The sequence below is a fragment of the Panthera uncia genome (genome assembly GCF_023721935.1).
Source record: "Panthera uncia isolate 11264 chromosome A1 unlocalized genomic scaffold, Puncia_PCG_1.0 HiC_scaffold_17, whole genome shotgun sequence".
NCBI lineage: Eukaryota > Metazoa > Chordata > Mammalia > Carnivora > Felidae > Panthera > Panthera uncia.
The window spans coordinates 71,350,837-71,370,882 of record NW_026057577.1 but is presented as its reverse complement, the minus strand read 5'-3'; the positions used below and the strand labels follow the sequence as shown (position 1 = coordinate 71,370,882).

The window sequence follows — 20,046 nt, the reverse complement described above, 5'->3', positions numbered from 1 at the left end:
CAATGGTTATTCTATTAACTTAATGGGAACTTTGATGAATACAGAAAAAGGTAAATATTCCAACAAAAACTGCATTATTTAGATGTGCCTTGTTTTATGAAAATTTGAACCCCATTGATACCCTGGAACATTATACTTGTTTACTCACCATCTTAAGGTTTCTGATAAAAAGGGTGGGAGTTAAACCCAAGAGAATTTGGTTTCATTTCTTTTCAGTGCACAAACAGGTATCTAGTGGATAGCCTGGAGCGTTTTGTAAATGGATTGGGCATGGAGATTAAATTAAGAAGGAATTAATGGGTATAAAAGGCTTTTTATTGCTTTCTGTGTACCTGATTGTCAAAAAGGTACACATTTTTCATCTGGTAATGTAAGAATCCCAGAGGGCAGCTGGGGCATATCACACTCGAGCTATAAACACACCCAGCTGTTTCTGTATGAAAATGTCAGCCTTCTCATAGGTTTGTCACCAAGAGCTAAGTGATTTGTGGTATTGCTAAGATTTTTAAGGGTCCCTGATGAATTTAGATATGTACATAGAGTACTCCTGTCTTAAAATTCGTCTTCAGTATAGAACTGCATGATATTGATAAAGAAATTATGGTTCATATGGTCTACAGATCACTAAGCCAGCCCTTTTTTATACCACTCCACACACTGTCCCCCATTCTTTTAAAATATATTCATGATTCTAGCAGATACTATTTTGACTTTCTGCCTGAAACGACTAAAAGTTGTTACTTTCCTTACTACATAGTTCTTTGTAGTGACAAAGAACTCAGGCTTTGGAATCAGACAGACAAATACAAATGCCTTGTAAGTGGGCCATCTTGGGCAAATTATGGAATCTCTCAAAGCCTCATTTTCAGTGGTGAGACCAAGCTGATGGCATGATTTGGAAAATTTAAATAACATTGATAAAGTTCTTAACATCAAGCTTAGAACTAGCAAGCATTTCTTATTTATAAACCCTATTAAAACACATTGCACTCACTGGTATTATGGTAACAAATATTCTTTACTGGTTTGTATTAGTCTGTAAAACTGTGTTAATCCAATTAATCTGTATTAATCCAAATGGAAAAATGTAGGTAATCGTGATTTTCCTGGTCTTGTCGTAGTGACTTCTAGAAATGTACTTCTGGCATGTCCTGTGGGTAGGAATAACAATCGCAGTCAGGCAAGTGCTTAGTATCTCTGAAAACAACTTTCTTAAAAAAATTTTTTTTAATGTTTATTTATTTTTGAGAGAGAGCAGGAGACAGAGCGAGACACAGAGCGTGAGCTGGGGAGGGACAGAGAGAGGGAGACACAGAATCTGAAGCAGGCTCCAGGCTCTGAGCTGTCAACACACAGCCCAACGCAGGGCTGGAACCCACGAACTCTGAGATCATGACCTGAGCCAAAGTCGGACATTTAACCCACTGAGCCACCCAGGTGCTCCTGAAAGCAACTTTCTTAATCTTTACATTTGCATTCAGTCCCAATTTACAAGCTTTAATTCAATGACTAAAAGATTAAGGCCAGATGTCATTATCCATGGCAGTGGTTGTAAAGGAGAGAGAAAAAGAATAATAGTGGATCTGATTATAAAGTTAAATTTCTGATACTTTTGATTTAGGAGTCCCTCTGTCAATAAGGTCAGTTTAAAGTAATGTCTCAGTAATATACCTGAGGACGCATACAGGAATCCATATTTTTTCATTAAAAGTTGGTTTAAAGTCTTTATAAACAGCACCACTGTATCTGATACCTCCTACATAGGGAGTTGTCCAGCTAATATTTGGCTGATTAGCTCTCTGTTGGAACATGCATCTGAAATGAAGAATTGCTGATTTTTAAAAATGTTTTAAAAAGGTCCTGAATGTACATTATGGAAGCATGTAATACGCACAATGCTACATCTTTCTCAATTTCTGAAATGCAAATATATAAGAATTCAGATTAAAAGTTAGTTCTTATATTTATTTGAAAAAGTTAAATTTGACCTACTAATTCAGTTTAGGTCACCTCTACAAGATTCAGGCACTATAGGATGGTACTTCTTGACTTTGATTTCAGATTGATTGTCTATTATACAAGTAAACTTCCCCGTCTACATATCTCACAAATTGATGATTGATGATCATTTTGTTTATAGATCTCTACCATTAGGAAAATGTATTTTAAACCACGATGTCTGTATATAGATAGAGGGTTTCCTTGGCTTTATCATAACTGTTTTAAGTTTGAGAATGTAACCATTTAAACTTAAACAATTCTTCTGTTAAAATAAATGAAATGTTAATTCCCCATGAAGATCATCTTGGAACTACGCAACGTCACTTAGCTAGATCTCTTTCACATGGATTCAGACTTAATTTTGATTTTATGGAAATTGTGAAAATATCTGCAGTGGAAAGGTGGCAGCTGGAAGCATTGCTTGTCTTGCACACTGCCCGAAAGCATTACTATTCATTAAAATAACCTTCACTTTGTAGTAACACTCAAGCTGTAAACAGTCAACTTAGATTCTGGAGAACACACAGCCCAAAAAGTAAAGAAATGTCTGTCTTTGCAAAGTAATTTGTCGAGTTGAAGATTATTGTTTTTCATCATGGTGACCCTGACTTGGCTGGCTGGGTGCATATACAGATTAAGATTAATGCAGTTATTCCTTGGCTAAGGTCTGCCTCTTTCAGGGCACATTCTCCCTAATGACATGATTGATAGGCAGTCCCAAATCCAGAGAGGAACTCATTAATCATAGCATTGACTGAATCCAATCATTTGCTTCACCTGCACAGTGATGGACAGGAAAGGATACAATTCAGGGGCTGACACTGAGACACTCCTTTGTCAGAGGGCCTCAACTTTTTCAATGTCAGCCTCAACAAAACCTGACACGAAATTTTGCTTGCAACCTGTGTGCAGCTTCAAAAAAGATATATACAAACTCCTTTTACTGCAACAAGGTCTTTTTGTCTGTTTATTAAAAATTTACTGCAGCTAATGAATATCTCTTAGAATTTGCTTTACTTTTAGCAAGCCTTATACAATTGTAAAGTTCTTTTTTTTTTTTTTAAGAAAGATGTTTGGAAGCTACATGTGGAAGCAATATAAAAGTTAATGTCCAGCAGCTGGGTATCATTTGGTTCAGTCTTCAGGTCAGCGGCACTGACTCTTAGCAGAACTAATTTTATAATCATGGCAAAATCTCAGTAATGAACTGCAGTATATAGTTGATTACACCACAGTAAATTTCATTTAGTCTGAGAAACAGTGGAAAACCATGCATTTTCTTAAGAATGCTTAGATTGCAACGCCTAACATGATCATACCTAATATCAAGTGTAATAAGAAAAGTAGTATGGAATATATATGATGCATGTTGTATAGAGTTCTTTTGCACTGGTATAGTTTGAGAATTTTTTTTTACTTATGTCATTCATCATTACTATGTAAATAATGTTTAAAATCAATAACAAGAGTATGTGTTTTTAGAAATGTTTCACAAATAAAACTTGCATATTCCCGGCGTGGTGACACTAGACCCTTTTCCTGAAAGAATAATCAGGGCAGTGACTTTTGCTAGGTATCCTTACCAAGAAGAAACAGGAGAGGGGCCTTATATTTTTAAAAGGCAACAAGTGTCAAAAGGCTAATGTAAAATACCCAGTGGTAAGCACACTGCCAGGAAGCACCCAGCCTATATTTAGCATAATAGACTCCCCTTTTGACACTTTAATTAGTCTTTAATGTGTTCTACTACAGGTGTAAAGAGGAATCTACAAAAGACAGAATACCAAAGCTATTTCTGGCATCAAAGATACTTTTTATCCTCAAAGAGAAAATACAAATTATTTCTTACATGTTCTTAAAAAGAAATGTTTTGTTTTCATCCCATGATTATAGCAATTTCAACAATTGCAGTAATGGGAAAATGTTTTATAGATAGGAGTATAAATGCAATAAAGAAGTGTTTTAAAAGAAACCATTCAATTTTTAAAAATGCTTTCAGGTGCTCAGTCCTGAGGCACTATTTCTATGAGCAGGGGCGGTTTGGGAAGGCTTACCTATTTGAGCAGTCTTTATGGTGCTTTGAATATGAGATTTACATCGACTCTCCACACTCAATCTCTTTGATTATTTTCCATCTTTACAATTCTTCACCACTGATACTTATATGCTTTCTTTGTGTTTAGTGCATTTATGACAATGGAGAAAAGCACAGCCTTCGAAGAAGGAGATAGTGCTCTTGAACTGACTGAGCAGAAAATAAACATGATGGTCCTGGATATCTGCCACAAACCAGGTGGCAGCGAGTACCTGCGGCAAATTTATCACATCATGCGGCTCAATGAGGTAGGGAAACGGCCTTTTTACCGAGCAATTAGGTGTGTACTGGCCTGAGGCAGCGTCTGCTGGCAGCTAAGGGTTAGTCAAGGAGGTGATAATACTTCTTAAAGTCAATACCAAACTCAATATTGCATTATTAATAGAATCTATTCAGCCCCGGCTGTTCTGCATTTGTACAGCAGAAGCTTCACCGAAACAATGTAGGTTTTATTTATATGGTTTAAACAATAACACGGCTCATAAACTCAGTGCAGTTCTGAATTGTATAGACTAGACGTGTAGTTTGGGAATTGTGTGTTTGTGACTGTTAAGCTGATGTTAAAATCTGCTGTTGGCGAATGATGAATTTTCCTCAGAGAGATGTACTTCTTCTATAGACGTCATACTTGGTGAAGTTGGAGATTTCTCACATAATGAGAAAATTTCGGAAGAATATTGAGCCATACTCGGGAGCAACTAGATTAACCCAAGAAAATGCATTAACGTATGGACACTGGTTAGAGCCAATGTCATGCTTGTCTATGTCTCTGCTGGGTTAAGCCTCTGACCTTGCATGTTTGTGGCTGTTTGAACAAAAATGTAAAGAGCAGGTATCTCAGTTATTGCCTTGAAACAATACAAGTTTGCTAACTTGATCAGGTTTTTAATCTGAGCATTTGTATGTGAATTAGAATGTGACATCTAATGTGCATTAGAATTATGTTTATATTTGCAAACGCATGCATGTATTTTTGGAAATACTAAAAATTCTATAATATGAATAATGTGAAGCTATGGTGTTTTATCTCAATGAGGTAGGCCTTAAAAACCATAAATTTCCAAGGAGTGAATTAAATTCTACCACAGCATTTTACAACCCAGTTATATAAATGTTCTTCCTGCTACCATCTATCTGAAAGTTACTTCAAGTAAGTTTTGTTTCCTGGCTTTCCTAGAGCTAATCAACCAGTCAACCTATAAACAGGTGATATAATAGTGCATTCAATGATCGCCTGAGAAGGAGGGGAAGGATTTGTTGCTATGAGGAATGGTCCAGTCCCTGAGGCACCTAAGCTCAGTATATAATTGTTAGCTACCTACTACCTATTCACATTTGCTAATGATCCCTCGTAATTTGTTAAGGGTTTCTATGTGGGGAACTCAGGTGCTCCTGGACTTGGCTAATGGAAAGACCACCACTGCGAAGTCATGGTCTTCACTGGCATGTCCACGTGGCCACCCAGATTGGCTTAAGTAACCATGGTGACTACTGAGCAACAGCTGTTGAAGTAGGATTACCATGGGATTTTTAGGAAAGTGGCGTTGCAAGAGTTCTGAGAACAGTCGTGGCTGGTATAGATTGCCAAACTGATAGACGAGTCCACTTTTTAAAAGCGTTTGGCATGAAAAAGATCAGTAATCACCAATAAGAGAAATTAAGTTGGATATTTACTGGCTGTCAGCCACCTGTCATATTCAGGAAATCAATCAAAAGGCTGTTTTTCCCTCCTAGAGCTTGTGGACGTTTGAGGCAGGGGCTCTGACCTGGTCTGTTGTGAGACCTGTTGTATATAAGGCTCTTCACTGGGGCACTGCCTCATTTTGATCAATTAAGTTCAGAGTTAGGATTTTTCTTTCATTACAACTGAAGAAACTTACTGTTAGGGCAGTGTTTATCACATGGGATGTCAAGCCACGTACTTGTTGATTTACTGTTCCCGAATGAGAAACATCGCGGCAAGGTAAGAGGCCTGCTGTGAGGTGAGGCTAGAGCCAGAAAAAGTAGTGAGCCCTTTGTCTTATGACTACTAAAACAAAACAGGCAAAAAATTCAATAACAACATAAGGCTGACTAGGCACCTAGTGTTACTACTTCGAGCTGCTTTTATACTGAGGCATTGCTATGCTGTAGGTAAAATTTGCACTGTGAAACGTGTTCATTTGCTGAGCGTTATGAGTCTTTAGCATTTTCAGGTGTACTGTTTAATATGCTTCCAAATGGCAGCACAAATACAGATGCATTGACAAGTATAGGCATGGGTAAGGGGAAGAATGAGTGTGCCATCAAGTAACAACAAAGTTATCAGACGAAATGAGTTTAAGAATGTTTGTCTTTGAGACAAAGGTCAGATGTCTTAGTTAAAAGTTCAGTGGGTAGTTGAAGAACCTGGCCATGAGCAAAGATGAGGAAGGCCGTGACTATAGTTTTTGGTGGCCTCAGTGAGTTTGGTAGTTGAGGTCCTGGGACTGGTGGAGCTCTTCCAGTGGAGAAAAATGCAGAAACGGTGGGTAGAGAAATAAGCTTTAATGTAACTGCACCGGTAGAGTGTTCAAAAGGATGTTAAAAGAAGAATATATTTTTTTTCCAAAGAAGTACATCAGATTTAGCAGTGAATCCGGTTAAAGCGACGACACCGCAGAAAATCAGTTTTTTTTAGAAGGGGTAGCAACCATGGTCAAGATAGCAGAGAGGCCAGAGAAATTAACAAGGGAAAAAACACCATTGTGTTGACAACTTGCAACACAGCACTTTATCTTTTTTGAATTGTGGAACAAAAAAAGCCGAAATGCAGCAATGTAAGGGGAAATCAGTTGAAACAGATTGCCATTAGCCAAAACAAAGCAGTTGTTCTCGTTAGAATCTTTTATTCCTTTTTAAAATTTTACATTCCGAAATCATAATGCAGAGAAATTTTATTTCTGTGTAAAAATCTAAATCTAGGCATAAAATTCATTTTTGGTGGCTTTATTATTATCTAATGATACTTAGTAGGAGTCTGTGTGTGTGTGTGTGTGTGTGTGTGTGTGTGTGAGATGGAATTAATCTAAGGAGATGTGGTCCACAATGAGCAAGTTTAAGAAATGATTATCATTGTTAAGTGGTGATTTTTACGGTTTCAGGAACTCAAATTTACCTTCCAGGATGAGTGCAGTGGGCATTCTCTATTCCCGAAGTTACAGAGCCACAGGAAAAAGCACAGTGAACTGAAACCAAATATGGGGATTCTCACTCACACTCTACCACTCACCCCTGTGTAACCTCAGGCTCAGCCCATGACCTTTCAGAATCAACCACTGAATGTGGGGTGGGCTAGAGTTATTTAAACTTTCATATGCCTACCAATCTCCTGGGAAACCCTGTTAGTGATCAGATTTTATTTGGTGTGGGGTCTGAGATTCGGGTTTTCCAAGTTCCCAAGAAAGGCTGACTTGAATGGTCTAGGCCCTAGACTGTGGGTACCAAGGGTTTTCCAGATGACCTCTGACATCCTTTTCAGCTCTAATGCTGTGAACCTAGCCCTACTCTTGAAGAAAAACTGAAAATCAGAAAAATGTTTATATTCCTTATGTATTAAATGACTTATTAACATTAAGTCATTACTATTTGATAGTTTATAGGAAACTGTAAGTCATTTTAATTGTTGTCTTCTAGAAGAAGTCTAATAAAATAGATTAGGATCATTCACCTTATTTATTTATGGATGGAGAATGAAATATAATGCAGTAGATTGACTTTTTTGCCCAGGCTGCCACTGGCAGTTGGGGTGTTAGAATTACGTATGTTGAGCTTCTTTTGAACCTTGATATTTTCCAGTCAAGAGCATGGAAATAGAATTTAGGAGTTTGAATTATAATTAATTCTACATAGAGTAAGATTGCTTGCAGTGAAATATCAGAGTACTTAGCACTCTGCTGAGCATGAAGTAGATAACAACTTCACTTAATGAATGAATGAGCAATCTTGTCCTGTGAGTAATCATGCATCTGAGTTAAGTTTTGGTAACCAGACATGTTAACACATGAACCAATGACAAGACAATGCCTATTAAAAACATCCTGATATATCAAGCATACATTCATTATGTGAGAATTGGTAAAATGGTTTTCTAATCTATCCTATATATTAGGTGAACCTGTTTTTGATGGGTTTATTGCAACGCTGATTGGTATTCTGCTATGTTTCTTCCGAAAATGTATTCTGTCCTGAGGCAAGTAATACACTGTAATCTAGCAAATGTGCTGAAAGGGTAGATTTGGATATTGATCAGTGTATTTTTAAAGAGAATATATGCTTCCCACCATCACGACTTGTAATTTTTTTTCCCCCTTTGAAGGAATATTTAAAAGAACAGCTGTTTTCTATGAATGGTTCAGAGGAAAAGCCATTACCCATCAGACCTTTAAAGACGACCTTGAGGAGTGTGGAAGATCAGCCTTCTGCCTTTAACCCTTTCCATGTGTACAAGGCATTTAGTGAAAACATGCTAGATCAGGTATGTGGAAAATAGTAAGTTTACCTTAAACGTGTGTTTTGTTTTTTGTTTTTTGTTTTTTTTTTTACATAAATAAAAAAGGTGCTTTGTGTCTGAATACTTACTCATAAGCTTTTTTCTTTTTTTTGGCTAGGAAGCAAAAGGCCTTGTTCTTACCTATGTGGTCTACATGAATTGACTTTGAAATAGTTATTTTACCTTCTTTCTATTTGTCAAACTGATTCATATGTTTGGTCTGTATAATTTAACTTTTGACCAGGTCAGCTCGCCATGGGCAGTGGGAACATCTGTTAGGCTGTGTCTACAGAAGGCCTGAAAAACCAGGCATTTTGTAACAGTCTTCTCCCTCTCTTGTGCCCACCCCCATCCCTGATCCACACACTCAAAGAACACTTAGCAATTATTATGAATTTATCTAATTTATCAGGAAAATAATAACAGTTTATAATTAATTATAAATAAAGCCTTGAGCTCCTGTTTTAAGTGGAATGAGATAAGTTTCCCTTCTTATAACCCTAAACATATTCCTGATCTTTAAGTCAGGATACTTGGAATAAAGTCAATGTGATAAATACCACATGTTTTTAACATCAGATTATGCCACTGTTGAAGCTACCTGCTTCAGTCATTACGTGAAATAGATCAAATTTATGCCAAAGTATTTGAAGTCTAAAGTTGCTTTTGCTTTGTTTGTTCTTTTGCTGAATAAAAAGGAAAAAGCTTTTTGACAGACTATTTGAACTAACAGGGCAGAAGAGAAGGATTGCTTGACCTAGAGCTCTGATGAAAATAAGAATTAAAACAATGGCCTAATTCGGGATGCAGATAATATTTTTGCCATGCCTGTTACGACCCTAGTCTACATTCATCAATACTGTAGTAGAATAAGACCTTCAAATGCTGACAACCCGGGGCAGAATTCTCCTGCTCTATGACAGGATTGTGGTGCTCCATTAATCAGCAAGTGACAGGGCATAGTTCTTGTAGGATTTTAAACATCGGCCTGGACTCTTATTAGCACAACTATTTCATTTTAAGGAATGCAAGCATCTGTAATACTTGAAAACAAATATATTGTATAAGTTTGGGTTTATTGGCTGCTTCTCTATGTTGTACATTAGACGGCCCCAAACCATAAATAATCATTGTAGCTGTTGAATTATCCTCACTTCATTTAAATAAATGGCATGTTTTATTCTGCTCTGAATTATGAGATTATCTTTCACAGTAATTTTTCTCTTTACTTTGTTGTGAAATTACCTATTAAATGAGAAAAAAGAATGCTTTTTACATTCACAGCTCGTTCTCATTTCCACTTTAAAGCATTTTCTTAACCACAATAACGTTGATACCATACTCTAATGAAGTGTCTTGTAATTTGAGTCCTAGCACTTCTAAGTTTGTTTTTTACATCAGAGCTCTGGATGCTAAAGAAATAAAAACCATGAATGGATATATGAAAAAGTTGCCAATTATTTCACTTTTCAAAGAGTCACCCTCTCAGAGAAACTTGTTGGGCAAATGCCATTAGCACTTGGAAGAATAATGACTCAAGAAATTGATTTATATTTTTATAAATAATGACTACATCCCCAAATGGATTTATAAATTAATTGCTGTCTTATTGGAATAAAAACCTTCTTCTGTGGACATGATTGATGCTATCTGTCTAAGTCCTTGTTCTGGACCCCCCTCCTTCTTAGTTAGTCTATCACAGCTGGAGCTTTAATTTACTGATCATATTAACTCTGATTAATAACTAACAATAGCGTCTTCCCATTTATCAACAGTCAGCCATCACAAAATGGAGCTGGAATTGGTCAAACTTGCTGCCAAATTATCTGGGACTGGATAAGATGACCTTCAGTGTACTGCTCAAAAACAGGTAATGAGATTTGTGATTTGGGGGATCTGGTTGGGGGATATATATACATATATCCTTTATATATTATATGCATATATATGTGTGTGTGTGTGTGTGTGTGTGTGTGTGTGTATAGAGAGAGAGAGAGAGAGAGTGAGAGATGGAAGTAGATCAAGTATACTTTCTAAATGCTGTTTTCCCATAGTAAGCATTTACAAAAGGCAGTACAAAATTTTTTGAGATGAAATTAGTTGGTTTTAGTCTGAATTTCAAATATTTTTGAATTTGTATATACAATAGCACAACATTGTACACACCAAAAGTTACCAACTTGAATGTCATTAGAATACTATATATTTGTTTACAATAATTTAATGAATGCGTACAAAATGCCAAGCCAAATCAACCAGTCTCATCAGGGGAAACATGTAAGTAAAACTGTCATGATTGAATTTTTTGCTTTGAAGCCAGTTATTTTGGCACTTTCTTGCTAAAGCTTCAGTTGCATATTATTTTACACACGCATAAACACACACACACGCACACCCCAGGACAATCCAACAAAATGATAACGTGATTTCAGCCTGGGAACCTACACATGTAATTTATTTTGCAGAAAAGTATAAACATTTCCTTTTATTTTGGATCAATTAACATAGATTTTAAAATACTTTAAAGTCTTTGGTGAAAACTGTAAGGTGTTATCTTTAAAAATTGGATTTCTCTATCAAGTATGACATTTTCACATAAGCTACATATGTGTGCAACTTTTAAATTCAAGCATCATTTGTTTGCTTGTAGTTCAGTATGAGAATTATTTTGTATAGAATCTTTGTGATGTAGAATGTTCATATCTTTTTGATATAAATATTAAATATATATTTTTTCCTGATAGCAATGACAGAATAGTCAGATCATCCTTGACAAATCTGGGTATATATATGAAAATATCAGGAGGGAGAGATAACCAGTATTTCCCATAATTTCTTAAGTGGAGGTTTAAAAAGGGTAGCTTTATTGCCAGTGAAAGCTGGAGCTTAAATGTGTGGTCACGATGGTGTTTCTAATATTTCACCCCTGAAGGAAGCTCTCCTGCCCATCATGTACAAAGCTGAACCATCTAGCTTTCCCATCAAGGACAGCCTTCTCCCAGCAAGCTTACCACCTGGCAGGCAGTAGTTGAAAATGCACTCTGTTCATGCACAAGTCCCCTGGAGTGGCTCCTATCATCTCCCAAAGTTGCTTGGGAGATGGGAGGTGGGGTGGTAGAGGAGACACCAGGTCTTTGTTGAATCTATGGTTGTGTGATGTTTACATAATGTTAAATGTCTGTCTGGGAACAAACTAGGAAAGATAACTCAGTTTTTCCCTGCTGTCTGTAAAGTTTTGAGCCTTTGCTGACTAACTGTATTCTATCTTACTGAGTGTTTTCAGCTGTGAATTGGTGCTTCCGGTCCACTAAATGGTGCTCTGGGGGCAACACACCCTTCAAACCTTTCTGCATTTGCTATTTATAATGTTCACTTTGAAGTGAATTTGTGTTTTTAACAAAATTGCATGTTGTTATTTTTGTTTAACAACTTTAGATACACTTCAATTAGGACAATAGCTATTAAAGTCTATTTCCCTGAGATAGCATGTGCAAGAGTGAGAAAATAGAACTCCCACAAATTTAGCCAGAAGTAACAGGTCAAAACAGTTTTATTGGAAAAGGGTCATGAATCTTTAATAGAAACAGCTAGACTATCACTTTATTAAAGAACCTTGGAACCTTAAAGAATGCTGTGAAAGGCATTCTACTCCAAACTACTACATAGTGCAAGCTATGAGTATAATTGATCTACCTTAGAGGGAATTTTTATTTATTATTTATTATTATTTATTATTTATTATTTATTACTATTTATTATTATTTATTATTATTGTTATTATTTATTTTTTAAATGGTACCTTGAAGTTTTGACAACATGGCTATTTGAGAATATGCATTTGAAAGTGAGACCACAGAACACTGAGCTTTAGAATGAGAGTTATGAATTTTATCCTACATCCGTAAAGTGATACTTTTACATACTATTGTGAACTACCTATAGTAGTTCGGCTGAATATGCTGAATTCTTTTTTTTCAAACTCAGCAATTAAACTTGTTTTCTTTTTCTGTCTTTAATTGGTAGTAGGTTTATACTAATCTATGTCTGCACTTTGGTCAAGTGTATATATGGGGAGCAATTATTATCTGAGGACATAATGGTACAAAGAAGAGTGAACACAAATGCAAAAATTTGAAAAAAGTTGAGGAGCAGGGAATCCTTTATATTCACCTTCTAAATTCTTTTGTGCCTGGTCTTCAAATTTAATATCATAAGCAGACCATCCATGGACTTACTCTCTAAAGACCCCAAGCCTGGAGTGAACCAGACCTCCATCATGGCTTTGGAAGGCAAACAGTGACAAAATGGGCAAGAAGCAGGGTGTCTAAACGCCACATGAGTCACTTAGGAGATACTCAAGAGATGACCGTGTGAAGGACAGTTCAGACATAGGAAGAAAGGAGATGCGTGGCACCAGCTGTATCTGGATCTGAGACAATACTGGTTATTTGTTCCACAGGCTGGCTCTGCGATGATTCCAAAGGCAGAACCAATCTTAAAGTGACTACCTGAGAACTTGGTAGGGATGTGCCCTCTGCTCACTGTCGGGCCTCATCTCAAAGCAGTTCTCCCAATTCATGATGTTCTGAGTTCATTGTCTTCTTCCTATTGTTGGGATTCTCCAAGCTCTTTATTGTTTCAGGGTCTCTGTACTCGCAGTTCCCTCAGCTCTTCACATGGTAGCTGCCAGGTTGTCCATCTGAGGTACATGTTACCTCCTCAGAGAAGCCTTTCCTTATCTCCCACCTAAAGGTACCCTCCAGGTCACCCTAGCATTGTATTCTACTGTGCTTTCTTGAGTTATCAGTATCTGAACTCTTACTTTCTGTTGGTTTTCTCCTAATCCTGCCCCCTCCATTCCTGCCCCCCCCCCCGCCCCAGGTAGAATATAAACTCCATGAGAATAGCACCTTACCTGTTTTACTCACACTGTGTCTACAGTACCTAGAACAGCTATCAGATATCTACAATAGATTTTGAGTGATATTTGTTGAATTAGTTAACAGACAAATGAGGAATAAGAATACAGGGGAAAAGTCGGCTCCTGACAGATGAGCACAGAGTTGGCATTCTCTAAATGTGAGTTTGGATCAATAGTCATGTAGATATGAGAAGTATATTCTGGAAAATCTCAAGTAAAAAAATTATCGAGCTGCATGATCATTCTCTACATTTTCCACATTCAGCTGAAAATCTGGTTAAACTCTGTGTGTTTAAAATGCCTGTTTTTATTATTATGCGACATTTGGCTCAGATTAAAAGCATGGAACACTGGTCTTTATTTTTAATTAATTGATCCAGTTCAAGTCATAACCTGTTCAGCAACAAGGTCCGTTCTTTATTCCGCGATTCAGAAATCTTGTGACATTTGGATGGTAGGGTTTGTATTCATTAAATGATACTAAAAACACAAGTTGAAAAATTTAAGGTAGTGTTAGCTGACAGAAGTATCTAACCAAGCCTTTGTAAATTTGCGATGTTCAAGGCATTTGAAAAAAAAAATGTAGTCGCTGAGACCTCAGAGAGAGATCCCGAATATATATTAATGATAGATGTTTTTCAATTTAAAAAATTTGCCATTGCGGGGGAAAAAAGGCTCCTCTGAGGTTCAGAAAATCAACATATATATCAGTTCTACGCCTTTACCTCTAATGCTATGTAAGAGTAAGTACAGTGATTGTACATTGATCTTTTGAATCCGTTTCTTACTATTAGTTCCTCGCTTTCTTTCTCACTCACTTTAAAATAAATCCAGACTAGCGAATGAGACGGTGATTGCATTTACAGGAGAGTTCACCAGGAGGGACACTGTATATTCCTTCATTCATGGCGAATCTCCAGATTGCCATTTTGATATTGTTTTCTTTGTCACTGGAACAAATTTATGTAGCTTTACCTTATTTATTCCAGACTAATTCCCAAGAATTGTGGCATTGAAAATAATCTGTGAATACAGAGGAATGCTATGCTATTTTAACCATCTAAATATACTGCATATGAGTTTGGCTTCGAGTTGAGCAAACACAATTAAATAGGACGGCAGGAACAGCAGAAGGGGTGGTGGCAGCAGATTTCTGGCTATCACTTTGGGGCCTTTCCAGGTGGACAATAACCATACATCTGAGAGGAAACAGAGATTAGAAAACATGTTTTAGAAGAGCTGTTGATTTGTGGAGTTGATTGTTTGCTTTTAATAATAATAATTATTAAAGTACCTTTCTGCTATATCAGATGATAATGTGTGTGCCCTGTGGTGTGCAGAGAGTAGAAAATATCGTCTGTGGCCTTTAACTGCGCACACTGCACTCTGCAATGTCCGTCCTCGGGCAGTGCAGCCATTAGCACAATGTTTATGGTTGCTCACAGCAGTAAATTCCTGATGCAGCAGCAGGCTGCCTGGTGATGGAGAGATGGGTTTAAAAAAGGGGGAAGCTGATTTTAGAAATAACACACCTCTGAGCCATTACATACATTACATATGCCGTGGCATGCAAATCTGGGTATTTTTCATGTTCTCGCTCTCTCTATAAAAAACCCTTTTCTTTCCACCTCCCCCAAAGGGAAGGCCTCAGACTCAGTGACTCTCTACCCATCACCAGTATGTGCTCAAGTAGGAGCAGGCTTCCCGCCCATCCTTAACTCCCAAAGCAGCACATCTAAAGTGTATTTAGGATGTAAGAATTTAACACTGTGACCCTCAAGATTTTCAGGAGTTAGGGCCTCTGTGCATGGACCAAACAAACTGGTACCTGTATATTGTTTTCTGTTTGGTAACTTCTATATACCGTCTTTTGTAGTGTGTAAAGTACTTTGCCACATCTCCTCTGACCCTCACAACAACTACGTAATAAGAGACAGGTACCAGTGAGGTTGCAAAACATTGAATCACGCTCCTAAGGTCACAGGTAATAAATGGCATCTGGAACTCAAAACGAAGTCTTCTGAGACTGTATCTGGTGCTTTATCGACTACACCGTATTCCTGATCAAGTTTCTTTTTTCCAGCTTCATTGAGATACGCTTGATACATAACATTGTAGAAGTTTAAGGTGTACCATGTGTTGATTTGATACACTTATGTATTGTGAAACGATTACCACCGTAGTGCTAATGAACCCCTCCATCAATCACATAATTGCCATATCCTTTTTGTGGAAGGAACATTTAAGATCTACTTGCTAAGCAACTTCCAAGTGTATAATATGGTCACAACTATAATCTCTATGCCATTCTCTAGGTCTTCATCTTATAACTGGAAGTTTGTACCCTTTGGTCATTTTTTTTTTTAATTAGCTATGTATTCACTGTAAATCTACTGATGATAATGAAGACAGCAAACCTGGAGGTCAATTGCCACCTGGCTGGCATAACTTAAGTGAATTGCATACACGTATTTAACTGTAAATCCTTACAATAACCTTATAAATAACCTTATAAGGTTATATATTATTATAGTTTTCTTGACAAGGAAACTAAGGCACATAGGCACAGAGGTCTAAGTGATGGTGCCTGGATTCCCGTTCATGTCCACGTTCTTGACCACTTTTCTCTGAAGTTGAGGGACAGGATAATCCAAAAAAGTGAAGGCCAGGTTAAAGACTATGGCTAGAGGCTGAGGAAGAGAGTATACATCACACATATAAAAGACATTCATGGGGCACCTGGGGTGATTCAGTTGGTTAAGCATCCAACTATTGGATTTCAGCTCAGGTCATTATCTCAGGGTCATGGGATCAAGCCCTGTCAGGCTTCCCGCTGAGTGTGGAGGCTGCTTGAGATTCTCTCTCTCTCTCTCTCTCTCTCTCTCTCTTTCTCTCTCTCTCTCTCTTTCTCTCTCTCTCTCTCTCTCTCTCTCTTTCTCTCTCTCTCTCTCTCTCTATCTCTGTGTGTGTGTGTGTGTGTGTGTGTATCTTTCTGCTCCTCTCCCAGAAAGAAAGAAAGAAAGAAAGAAAGAAAGAAAGAAAGAAACATTCCCAAGGAAGCTTGAGGGCTCAGTTTACTCTATTCCTAATTTGCATAAAAGTTAGGTACCATACATTCTCTTTGAAGATGGTGTGGCCCAGATATCCTTGAGGTGGAGAGGAGCCAAGCTTACCCTTTCTTCAGAGTCAGTGTGTCAGATTAAATCCTGCAAGTAGATAGGATTAGAGATGCAGGAAGTTTTCTGGAAGAGCTACATATGAAGGGTACAGAGGAAGAGGGTGGGTAGGCAAATAAACCTTCAGACCAAGTTGCTGATCTGTTAGCTGTGAAAGGAGAGAGGGGAGGAGGGTGGGGTAGAAAGAGTCACGGGTAGAGGGTAGTTATAAGGTTTCAACAAGGCCCATGTGACTCCACGAGCTAAGGTCCACACACTAGAAGAGTCTCATGTCCTGCAGGCGTGGGCTGGCATTAGTACCTCCATTGTGCTCAGACATTGGCTAAAGTCCACATGGAAGCATGTCCTGAGCACAGGGGAGATGTTGAGCAATGACAACGAGGGCCACTCATCCCCATGATGACTGTAGGCATGTAAGTGGTGCATTTCTCCATTGCCACCATTGTGGGGTGCAAACAGTGGTTCTCTCCTACGTGAGAGAGTGTATGTGTATGTATTGTATAAATTAATAGGAATGTGATTTAAATGAAGGTCTGCATTAATTCAGTGAAGCAGAAAACAGGCTACCTAAATAAATAGGTTAAATGCTATTGACAGAAACGCAGAATTGGCAACATTTTGATGAAAGGAAGGTATAATAATTTTCTCAAAAGCAGCCATGGGAGAATTTTTCACTTGTCAAGTTGAACCAAAATTCACTTTGTAATGAATTTGTGCCTACCTAATTATGCATTCACATACTGGCACTTTGGGGTTCTTGCAATATATCAAAAGCTATTAAAAACTTGCTTGTATGAAGTACATTCTTTTTTTCAATAACTCTTCTTTAAGTCTTTCCCCTGTCAAATTCTTTTCAGAACCCAAACCCTCTGTGATGTTTTTCTGCAAAAAGTTTCAACATGGGTGCATCCACGAGTAGTTGTCATAGACCCATTGACTCATTTTGGTTGACGATGAAAGGGCCATTGACTGCTTTTTCGGCTTATTGGTCACCATAGGATGTCTCTGTTTATGTTGCTACATCAGCGTAAAGACAGGAAATTATCTCTGAAGATATTTTCATTATGACATAATTATGAGAGAGATTTAAATGTTTGCTAAATATAGTGAAATAGTGTAACAAATGTGAACAATAATGTTCACTTTCTTAGCATTTCTGATATTATTATTTCAGTACTTTTCTGTTGTGTTGTGTGTGAAACTAGTTAGGATGTCTATAGTGCTTTCTTAAGTTGTCAATGAGACTCTCACCTTTATGTACCCTGAGGGGCAGCCTTAAATCTGATTTTTTTCCCCCAAAATAGGAGCTCTGGTGAAAAAAATTTTAAATGAAGATGTTTTTGTATCCAGAATATGTGTATTAATATAACTGTGAAATTTGTTTTGTAATCAACTATAAGCAATACATACACGTGTATTATTTCAAATGGTACAGGAAGATATGAAAGAGAAAGTTCCCCACCCCAGCTCCTCAGTCACAGAAATCCCACTCACTTGTAACCATTTGAGCCATTTCTTTTTTTATTTATTTGAGTTGACACATCTAAGGGATATGCTACACCAGTAATTGTTAAAACTTTATCAACTTAATATGATTGATTCCTTGCAATGAAAGATATAGAATTTGAACTACCATCTCCTGTCCCCTCCTCTTCAAGCGCTACTAATAAAATTTCATTTTAGCTCTTCCACTGGCCACTTTGATGTCATATGGTACAACCTCCATTTTTAAATTGATTTGTATTGTTTATATTATGTACTTTTATTTTACATAAAATAAAATTCATGAGTGGCGTATATAGTTCTGAGTTGAAACATGCATGAAATTGTTCAACAATCATGACTAGCAAAATCACTTAGGGGCACCTGGGTGGCTTAATCGGTTAAGTAACCGACTTTGGCTCAGGTCATGATCTCATAGTCGGTGAGTTCGAGCCTGCTTTGGATTCTGTATCTCCCTCTCTCTCTGCCCCTCCCCTGCTTGCACTCTATCTCTCTCAAAAATAAATAAACATTAATTTTTAAAAAGAAATCATTTAAAAAGGTTCTCTTGCACTGACCCTCTGTAGTCAATTTCTTCCCTGTCTCAATCCCTGGCAATCACTGATCTGTTCCCTGTGTGGTTTTCTTCTTTCAGGAAGGTATAGTAATAGAATTATATACTATGTTGCTTTTTCAATCTGTCTTTTTTTACTCAGCGTGATGCATTTGAAATTCTTCCAATTGTTCTTCTTACTATAGAATAGTAGTAGTCCATTGTATGAATGTTCCATTCAATGGTTTGTTGATCCATTTACCTGTTAAGGGACATTTGGATTGTTCACAGTATTGGTGATTGTGGGTAGTCTTTATAACCATTTGTGTGCAGGTTTTTACATGAACATAGGCTTTTATTTCATGTGGATAATACCTAGAAGTGGGAATGCTGGATTGTCTAGTACATTTATGTTTAACTTTATAAAGAAATTGTAGGGGCGCCTGGGTGGCGCAGTCGGTTAAGCGTCCGACTTCAGCCAGGTCACGATCTCGCGGTCCGTGAGTTGGAGCCCCGCGTCAGGCTCTGGGCTGATGGCTCGGAGCCTGGAGCCTGTTTCCGATTCTGTGTCTCCCTCTCTCTCTGCCCCTCCCCCGTTCATGCTCTGTCTCTCTCTGTCCCAAAAATAAATTAAAAACGTTGAAAAAAAAAAAAAAAAAAAGAAATTGTATCTGCCTATATTTTACACTGCCTATGAGAAATTTGATGCCAAAAGGACTCTTTCCCCCCTTTTTGTCTCCCTGGATGCTTTTTTTTTAAGCCATACCCCCCACCTCCCAAATGACATCGTGTCTATCTTTGTGTGAGTCCATGATTTCTCTTGGCATTGAGTAGGCCCCTTCAGTATTGTGATTTTCTTTAGATTTTTCCCCCCTGTTAATGATTATTCCCTCCGCCCCCATCCCCAGTTACATCTATATCCCTTTCTGGGTTTCCTTTTAAGACAGTTGTTCTGATTTATTCTTTCCTCAGATACTGCTAAAGGCCTCCTAGCCTTGGTCCTCCCATTCTCAAACACTCTATATCCTTCCCTAACCTCTTTTCAGCAATGAACTCCTTCACTTCTGTGGCTTTGAATGGTTATCCTGGTTTCAAAATCAAATGCCTTCAGGCCTGGGCAAATAATATAAATATGTGAAGGCAAGACCTAATACAATGGGATGGAGGTGAGTGCATACCTAGGTAAAAACATCCAAATTTTATTTTATTTTTAAAATTTTAAGCTAAAAAGTGTGAATCCCAGAATGGATTAGGCCCAGCAATGTAAACCTATAAATCTATGCCACAGAGTCATCTGTAGCTCCGGTT

General features: G+C 37.6%; 1 protein-coding gene across 1 annotated transcript in view; it reads left to right on the top strand.

Annotated features, from left to right (window-relative positions):
• Positions 1–20,046, top strand: part of KIAA0825 (KIAA0825 ortholog) — a 385,194-nt gene that overhangs the window by 179,944 nt on the left and 185,204 nt on the right. Inside the window, exons 17-19 of the mRNA XM_049648593.1 lie at positions 4,185–4,344; positions 8,433–8,591; positions 10,382–10,476. Coding sequence (XP_049504550.1) covers positions 4,185–4,344; positions 8,433–8,591; positions 10,382–10,476 — 414 coding nt within the window. The remainder of the gene's footprint in view (positions 1–4,184; positions 4,345–8,432; positions 8,592–10,381; positions 10,477–20,046) is intronic.